Source organism: Xiphias gladius, chromosome 4 (assembly GCF_016859285.1).
Source record: "Xiphias gladius isolate SHS-SW01 ecotype Sanya breed wild chromosome 4, ASM1685928v1, whole genome shotgun sequence".
Taxonomy (NCBI): Eukaryota; Metazoa; Chordata; class Actinopteri; order Istiophoriformes; family Xiphiidae; genus Xiphias; species Xiphias gladius.
In genome coordinates, this window is record NC_053403.1 from 6,469,344 (window position 1) to 6,479,161 (window position 9,818).

Below are 9,818 nucleotides of genomic sequence, written 5' to 3' on the forward strand. Positions count from 1 at the left end.
AACACACCATTTTGGTACAGACCATTTAGCCCTTGATCATCGATACACTCCAGAGGCTGGGCGTTATTTTTTTTCCACAGGAATGTGTGTGTTAAAACTACCTTGACTATCCATTCAAATTCTAATTCAAAATCTATAACTGCTCAAGCTTCCCAAACAACAGCTGATGTGGTTGGTGCCTGTTGCAGATCATCCCCAGGTCTGGCTAACTACACGCATCCATTTACTAGCTGAGTGAGAGCGGGGGCCTGATACATACCCGAGTTGAGAGCAGATACAGTTACAGGCAGGCTCACATCAAACGGACGTCAGGCTGATGTAGCTGGGGGGCAGGGAGGGGGAAGAGAGAGGCAGAGAAATTCCACCGGCAATTTCATTAGTGATCAAATGGAAGTAAGACGTGTCTCTCTCCCTTCCCCTCTCTCTTCCTGAAGTGCACATACAGCATGGGCCGACAAAATGGAAACTCAATCAGACAGACCCAAACGAGGCCTTAACTTGGTCAGCTGGCTGCTGGATTGCCGTTAATGTTTGACGTCCATGCCAAAGAGGTAAGATCCACATGCTCTGGTAATGACACAGCCACTTTAAACTGAATGCTGTTTCTTAAAAGAATCTATAAATCAGTATTTTTATGACAACAATAAATTCAATGACAGCATGAAAACAATGTGACAGTGTGAAAAGAGTTGCCCATAATGATGAACCAACAGAGAATTAACACCAATTCTGCAGCCCCCCTTGGCTTTACAGTGACTTTCACCTCACTGTCCGGCCCATAACTTTACTGTTTTGGTTCATTCTCACCACTCTCGTGGCGTTTTTGGTTAAAGCAGGCAGCTCTTTTCAACCAAAAAACCTCTAACAACACACTGTACACTACCTGCTCAGCACCAAATGGCACATAGACGGGTAACAGCTAGCTGGTGAACATACTGGAGCATTCAACCACTTAAGAGCCAGAAATCAGGGGTTGGTAGAGACCAAAAACAGAGGTAAAAGAGAGTGAATATTGACCTTACGGCCAAGTGGCCAGATATACGACTCCAAACGAATGAAAACTAATAAAAAGTTAATAAAACCTCGCAACATCCATAGAACCTCAGCTGTACTTTTGTGTGCAGCGCTATTTAGCAAGTCTAAGCATACTACCATGCTAAACTAAAGTAATGAACACGGTAAACATACCCGCCAAACACTGTAATGTTAGCATAGAGTTTTTGAGTATGTTAGCATGGTGATATTAGCATTTAGATATAAGCACCGCTGTGCCTAAGAACATTCTCAGAGTGGCTAGCATGGCTGTATACTTTTAGTCTTGTTTCACTTCAGCAATAGCCAGGACTCCCCCTGTTTATGCTAAGCTAGGCCAACAATGTCCCAGGTTCCAGCTCTGCACCTAACTCAGTGGTATTAATCTCTTCATTTCACTTCTCTTTGAAAGAAACTAAATAGGTTATAGTTCCCAAAATGCTCAACTATTCCTTAAAACATAAGCACGGTTTCAAAGAAGGTAGAGAAAAACATGAGGGTGAAAAAAAAAAAAAAAAAATGGATAGTGCAGGATAGTTAAACACATTGTTAGCTATCCTAAAGTCTGTTTCTTTCACCCAGTAGAGGTTAAATACACAGTTAGGTACACTGTTTGAACGCCATAAAACTGCAGTCTCCGCAGCAGCAGCGAATGAGAACTGTAAATTCAGAATTAAAAACAGAGCAGGCTGAGCTCAGAGGTGGCAGCAGCATCAGCAGTGAGTCTCTTTACTGGCATGCCGGCAAGACAAGCCAGAGCTGGAGAATCACTGGAAGATTTCCAAAGAGTGGATGAGCATCATGCAATTTGAGTGAAATCAGCCATTAGCGACTGCATCACACGGGAAGCTATGATGTCTGTGTCTCTTCGCAGAAGCAGCACCCATTCCCAGAAATGAAGGGTGATATTAACTGTTACAGGCCGACAGCGCTACGCTAAACCAGGAGATGAAAAGTGCTCTTTGAGTACTGGCTTAAGAGCCAATTCACAAAATTAAAGCCATCCAAAAAGGTATTTTCATAACTCAGGATTTCAAGGTCAATCTGAAAATCACTGTGTCCAATTTTGTAGGAAATGGTTCAATATGAACTGCACTGAAAAATACGCTGAAAAGGTTTTTAACACTGTTCGCTTTAGCAGCTACTGTTAACAATATGAGCGATATTTTCAGTGAAAATAAAAGTGTCTTGAGCTTTGACTGAACTGAGACATCTCTTCAGCTTCCAAGCTGACTAACTTGTACACACTTGCACACACTTGCACTGTCAAGATGCCACGCATGCCATAATTATTCCAGCTTTTTCAGAAGAATAATATACGTAGATAGCATGTCTCAAAATGTAATTGTGGACCACACTCATTAGCCTGGGTTGGAAAAAGGCAACTGATTGAGCTTTTTTTTCTCTTCCCAATGACACAATCGAATGTTAGGGGTTACAAAAAAAAAAAAAATGTCAGAATAATTCCTACATGACCTTCAGTTTTGGACTGTTTCAGATGCAGGGTTAGGGATAACAGAAGAGTCCAGCCCTCATTGGTTTCTATGGGGCTTGAAATGGGCGGTTGGCCAGATGACACGGCCAATAGTACACTGCATCTTTGTTTCTTCAGTGAGGAAAGTGACAACGCCACAGCTAGTGACCCCCGCAGGCTTGTTGTGACATCTGGCACTGGAATACTGCACCGTTATCAGCCCGGGCCACTTCACAGAAAGACAACACTCCAGAATAGTCCTCTTCACCTCTGCCTCGAGGTGTCAGTCAGTGCTTCAAATAAGAGACTCCCAGCGCTTCATATAGTAAGTGATGGCGAATGTTGGATGTGCGAGGTTTTTATACACACGTGGCTTCAAAAATATCCAGGGGTGGCCACAGAAAACTGGTTTGCTGCGGTTGCGGTGGTAAACGTTGCCCCTAACCACCTCCCCACCTGACAGTCTAAACAATAGCCAGCCTCATTAAATATCCGGCCTCTGCTGTGTGAAATCACACCTTTGCCATTTTCCCCTCAAGCTGAAAAACATTAGCACAGGCTGCCGCTAATTCACGAAAGTAATATACAGCTGCGGGAAACCCGGAAATAATTAAAACACACAAAAGGCAAAACCTGAATCGAACGTGACGCCTTCAACACAAAAGGCTACGAGCACATATGTCCTTGCTTTCAGTAGCTCACAGTATTAACACAGTCAGCTGCTGTTTATTAGGACCTACCTATTATGGAAACCGAGTTTTATCACATTTAGACAGAATTGAGTTATCTTCAAACCTTTTATTGCTCAATTCCAAATAAAGCAGCTCAAGGTTTTCCTTAAAAATAGGACTGCATGCAGCTAATCATGTACTGATTTTTTTTTTTTTTTGATTAATCAATTAATTGTTTGGTCTGCAAAATGTCCAAAAAACAGAAAATGCCCATCACAAGCTCTAGGCGTCCAGCATGACATGTTCAACTGTCTTGTTTTATCTGACCTATCATCAAATGCCAGTAGATATTCAGTTTACCGTCATGGAAGACGAAGGCAACGATTAATTAATCTTGATTAAACTTCCGCTAATCACCTAATCTAGTGCTGCAAATGACGATTATTTCATTCTCAGTTAAGCTCCTGATTATTTTCCTGCTGATCTCAGGAATCACATTGTCATTGTCTCACAGTCAAAATTTCCTAAAGTCCTATGTGATGTCTTGTGTTGTTCGACCGACAGGCCCAAACCCCAAAGTGTTACCCTTGCAACTAAAAAGCTGGGACTACTCAAAAATGACGACCGACTGAAGTCATTTTCAGCCCCAGACTAAAATCGACTAATCGTTTCTGTTCTACTTCAAAATAAAATACAGATATTCTTGTCAGTCCCAACAGCCTACCATTCATATTATGGTCCAGTTCCTGTATCTCGCTGCACCACCACCACTTCATTAAAAATCTGATAAAACCCATGTAGAAATATAACAATAACTTCACTCCTAAAAAAAAAAAACATTACATTACATCAAACTGTCCAAAGCAATTCACAATAGGTTCATTCAAATTCAGTAGGAACAAAAGCTAAACGTCACCAAAACTAGAAGTGCATCCCTCTCAAACAAACAACTACTACTGTGTTCAGTGCTACAGTACAAGTGCTGAGCATATTTTTCCTGCCTGCACACCTTACTCACATGCCTAATCCATCAGATATCACTCATCTGCAGTCAGACGAGCTTAATTGCCCTGAGGGCCACCAGGGGCCACCTGGCACCCACAGCAGGAGAGGAAGCTGTGGGTGGGAGGGGGTGGTGGGGGGTGTCAAAACCAGCCAGCAGTACACACCGACCCACTGCCTCAAGGCATCATTCACTTCAGCTGAACACATATTTCACACTCACAACATAATGTCGCTCATTATTCATTATAATAGAGAGTTAATTGGAGCATCCATCCAACACGTACAAGCCGACTGTGCCCACAAATACAGCACATGCCATTCTCGTATGTCTCCGGTCTTTTCAAAATGGGTTCCAGTCTGTAGAAATCCAAACCATAAACCACTTATTTCTACATCAAGTCAACTCTTATTTTTTGCTAAACCATTCCCAAAAGCCGAAGCCTTAATAAGCCAAACTCCCCTCGATGGGTTGCACAGCGATAAAAACTGCCCTCATGAATCAGCAAAATGACTTGGTTCGGGGGGTGAACAGCTTTGCCATAACCGTTTCTCCATACAAGAAGTAACAAGAGTTCCCCCTCCAGGGTCTACATATCAAAGCATTTCCCCCAGACTAATTACCCTATCACACCCTTGGCAGGTGCAAGCTGGTGGATTGGAACAAAGCCAGCCTTCATATATCAGGGCAACTTTAAAAGATGAACCAGATGACATGGCCAACCACTGTAGCTGCAATCGGATCCCCTGTGAAGCATGCAATCGTTTAGCCGTGATGTGTGTCAATTCTCATCGGGACGGGATGCCGCTAAGAACCCCCATTTAATGAGGTCTGCCCTTCTCCTCAAAAAAGGCACATGCACGTGAACCCGAGACGTGAACCAGATCAGTAGGGAGCTGTGGCAAACTTGGCACCGGTGGGATCCACCGGTGCTGCAGTTTGCTTGGATAAAATTGCGACTTTACTAAGCGTCAAGCGTTCCACCGCAGAGCTGTGGAGTTTTCTGTAGAGGAACGTAGTTGCAGTCAGAGCTGCAACAGTTAGTCAATTAACTGATTAGTCTCACTCAACAGAAAATTAATCCCATAAGCAAAAATGGAAAACAAAGTGGATGGTTCCAGGTTCTCAAATGTGAGCATTTGCTGCTTTGAACAGTTTAATGTTACAGTGAATGGAATAATTTGGGGGGGGAATTTGGACTGCTGGTCAGACGAAACAGGACATTTGCTGACATCACTTTGTGCTTTAGGATATTTGATGTGTGCTCTCTGGTGTTATATCCACCCAACCATTACGTGAGAAAATAATTGGCAGATTAATCGATAATCAAGATGACCCGCCCTAAACCTTATTTGGAGAGTGTGAACTTTTATCCAAATTCAGGGCTGCTGTAGTACACTGGGTGCATGCAGAATGGGAGACCGGCTCCTCACCCTTCATTAATGGTTGTAGGACATGTACCCCCTCGTTTGTGTACAACATGCACCAAAAAGTGAACATTAAATTGCCCAAATTTCAAACGAGGTTCGGTGTTCTGCTGTTTTTCAGTGAAGAAGGGGCCAGGAAACAGTCCCGTACACTTAACTGGGGCAAGAAATCAAACTCACCGGCCACGCAAACTGGAAGGGGATCAAAATCTTGCCAGCATCGTCGATTTTATTCGGGTTATTCTTTGCGCTCCTAAAAGAAAACATATTTCCACCGAGAACTTGCGTAGATCCAGCCCCGAACGTGCAGGAGCCGGCGGTGGTGACCTCCATCTGGTACTCCTTCAGGCACAATTTGAAGTAAGTGTCGCACTCGTCTCGAGTGCAGCGCAGGTCCTGGGAGCTCCTGGAGCCGTCGCAGCACTCCCCGTCCGCCAGCTCGCCGTTTACATTCTCCACGGAGATCAGCTGCAGCTCGAAATAGCCGGTTGACTGGGACACCTAGAAAACGACACGTTGGGAAAAAAAAAAAAAAAAAAAGACCAAAATGACATATAGTGCGAAGAGGCAGCGGCGTGATTTACAAGTCTTTAAATTGGTGCGTAACGATGGACAAGTGGCCAAACAGTGCCCGAGGCTCTCCCCTCAATTAAGACCAATATCAAGCCCATGTAGATGGGACGGACACGCCGAAATTATTTGTTGCATCGTGAACGGAGCACGTGAACAGCCTGGGCTGCACTTTGCGGGCTGGGGTTGTTGGGTTTTTCTTTTCTTTCCTTTTTTTTTTAAGACAACCGGGTTACTCTCAGACTGGGGGCAAATTAACCGCTGCGGCAGCCAATTGATCCAATGCAACTTACAACTTGTTTGGCTCAGGCCTAATCCACCCACCCCCCCCCCAAAAAAAAACAACATAGAAACGTTTAGGGGCTCAGCACTGTGACCAAAATGGAGAGTAAGCTTCAATCTTGTCATGGTAACATGATCACATGCTCCGCAACTGACGGCCACGTAATTCAATTATCGATTGATGTGATGCGAATATGCAGCGCCGGAGAGCAAATACATCTGCCCACGCCCACCAACTTTTGACATTGCTCGTTTTAAAACATTTCATTTTATTTGCGCGGGGCCGAACAAAAAATTGTGGTCCCGATCAAAATGAACAGCCTTCTTACCTCCGTCCATAACGTCAACAGCAGGCACACTATTGGGAAGCAATTCCTAATCCTGGTGCGATTCCACATGCCTCCGATTAATTAGAGTGACATAGAGGAGGGAGGGAGGGAGGGGGGGGGAAGAGAAGCGATAAGAAAAGACAAACAGCCGCGGACCCGGCGACTAGTTCCTCCTCTCCTGACATGCAAAAATAAAATATTCACATGCGTGGTTTTCTCCGCCGCGTACGTCCAGGTCTCACCGAGGCATTACATGCGTGTGTGCAAGTGTATGCATGTGTGTAAGTGTGTGTGTGTGTACGCGCGCGTGTCTGTGTGTGTCTGTGTGTGTGTGTGTGCGTGCGTGCGTGTGTGAGCGAGCGAGCGAGCGAGCGGGCGGCGGATTGCAGCGCAGTGACGGTCCATGCACAGGAGTGTCCCTCCGTCAAATCTCTCCACACAGCAACTGAGATGTTTCGTAGCCACAGCCTGAGGAGAGGATGTCTGCTTTGATTGGCAGCTACGCAAACCACTTACAAATTGGCCTGCGGGCAGTCTCTGAGCCAACCGGATTAAGGGGCGTACAATAGTGTAATACCCCCCCCAAATCAACCCCCCCCCTCCCCTCTCCTCCTCCTCCTCCTCCTCCTCACCCTCTTCCTCCTCTAGAAAAACTTGAATTACACTTGGTTTCTGTTGAGCTTCATTTGGACCAAAAAAAAAAATAAAAACCCGCATTACAGAGGTGCAAACAAAAGCAGCCGCCGACTTTAATTAAACGCACCCGCAAAGGTCTCGTAATGAGCAGGGCTGCTCCTTCAAACCAGGGACCTCATCGGCGCTGCGCTGAATTGAATTACATTCGGTGTTTGGCACAAAGGCAAAGGCGGGTGACTGTTCGCCGTCTGACGCGAGGTGTCACTTCGGGCCCAGGTATCCGGACACAATTTTGTCAGCAAAACCTTCAAAAGCAGCCCGTGCGAGCAGACCACGCGGACTAAGTGGACTAATTTCCGGTGCCTGACGTGATTTGATGGGGGTAACGTGATCGTACTTTACATTAAACCGACAGTGTACGTGGGACGGTGGTTCTGAGTGTGTGTGTGTGTTTTTTTTATTTTTTTAATTTCGCGTCCATGTGGATTTTCCCGGTATTTGCATCAGTTGCTTTTCATTATAATGATGCTAAAAAAAACAACAACCAAAAAAAAAAAACTGCAAGATTTGGTTTGGACTCATTCGTGATATGCGATGGCGCGAGACATTCGTGCTAAAAAAAAAAAAAAATGGTTCGCCCTCTTGCCAGACCCGTGTTTTTTTTCGATCATCTGTTCCCGCAGCATCGGCGGCTGTTAAAAGTAAGACTGCCCCCCAGCAACGCAGCACTTTTTTTTTTTTTTTTCCCCCCCTCAACGAGACGAGACTCTCCTCAGCTCAACCCCGTCCGCTGCAGCAGTTTAGAGCGCCCTCTACTGTCCGCGCACCACCCACCAGCTAACCTGCTTCTCTACAAACTCTTTTTTTTTTTTTTTTTTTTTTTAAATAAAACAAATAAAAACAATAAGAGGAAATTGGATAATGCAGAGTTGGGTAGGTTGCAATGTCACACATTTCTGATGCTCATAGAGGCACATTCTCCCAGTCTGTCAGGTATTACTCGGGTCCTGGCGTAGCAGACATTAAAAATATTCCATGTTTAGTTTCAGTTTAGCTCTTCTCTGCTGTAACCTGTAACTATCTGCTACTGCTGCGCTCAACCTGATATCCCCGGCTCCCCCTGTCTGATACAGGACCCCCCCCCCCCCCTGCATTGCACAAACAACCACATACAGAACGGTGCACACACCTGACAGCCTGGTCAGGTGAGCTGATCCTTGTTGACAGATGGTCGGTCGTTTGTGTGGCTGTACCCATTTATGGGAGCGTACCAGTGTTTTTGCATGTTCTAGCTCTCAAGTGGTAAATATGTGATAACTATTTCTCAGAGCATGCTGCGGTGACTTTGATTTTCCTTTCTCTCTTTGTTTATTTTCCTCCTTCCAAAAAAAAAAAGAAGAAGAAATCGGTTTCGTTTCATTTCCAATATGGTGGAAGGATCGGTGTGCACACAATTTAAGCCTAACTGTGTTAGGTAATCCGTGGCAGTGACCAGCAATAATGTGACTTAATAATGTGACAAAATATAATAATGTTCACCGTCATGTCCGAGTTGATTTGCATAGCGCAGCCTGAAGGGCTGAACCTTGCTTGACTTTGAGCCCCATTGTTAAATGAACACCAGCCACATCTTAGCACGAGTGCAATCAGTTCCTTAACATCATAATGGAAACACAGAAGCTCCATTTAAAAACTCCAATCAGACTCCAAAGTGAGCCGATGCCAGTAGTTTGGTGACCTGTCTATTAAATAATTGCTTTGACCTACAGTAACAGCATAATATCGTGAGTTGTTGTAAGCTATTTCTTCCATGTAAAAAGCTTTCATCAACTATATATAACGGGTTTTGATTGCAATTAATATTAGATTGTTTTAAGGTCATTAAAGGGAAATTACGCCTTTTTTAAATAGTCGTATTGTTGGCTAAGATACGTATATATTACGTTAGCCAAACGTTGCACTTATCAGTGCTCCGCTAACCAGCTTTAAACTGGGCAAAGATAGTGGGCAGCCCGGTATAATTCCAGCCTACACAGGCCAAAGCTATGACAACGAGACCAAGTTTTTTTTCTTTAACATCCCTGCTGAGGTGTAAGAGAAATTCAACATGCTCCCAGGAGACACCTCACTTGCTGTGTGACAAGCCCAACAAGAGAGAGAAGCTGCCAGTCAAAGTGTGTGTGACAGCAGCCCCCCCCCCCCCATTTCTCTGTCTCCTTCCCGTCAGGCGACTGCCAGCCCCATCAGATAGGCCTTGAAGGAGACGGCAGATAGCCTGAGCCGCTGCAGCCGCCTCGACTGGAACGTTTCACACGCTGTCACCGGTGCCTGCGAGTGCCTTAAGTTGGATCACAGCTCGTAAAAGGGCCTCAGGTGGTGAAGGAACAATGTGTA

General features: G+C 44.9%; 1 protein-coding gene across 3 annotated transcripts in view; it reads right to left on the reverse strand.

The window, feature by feature from the left end:
- jag2b (jagged canonical Notch ligand 2b) overlaps window positions 1-7,750 on the reverse strand; it is a 51,460-nt gene extending 43,710 nt beyond the window's left edge. For 2 of the 3 annotated variants that reach the window (XM_040125313.1, XM_040125312.1), the window contains exons 1-2: window positions 6,789-7,263; window positions 5,788-6,108 (exon numbers count right to left, since the gene is read on the reverse strand). In XM_040125313.1, the coding sequence (XP_039981247.1) occupies window positions 5,788-6,108; window positions 6,789-6,857 (390 nt within the window). In that variant the 5' untranslated portion in view covers window positions 6,858-7,263. Of the gene's footprint in view, window positions 1-5,787; window positions 6,109-6,788; window positions 7,264-7,551 lie in introns of those variants that run through there. The other variant, XM_040125314.1, reaches the window with a different exon arrangement.
- Window positions 7,751-9,818: the final 2,068 nt, after the last annotated feature.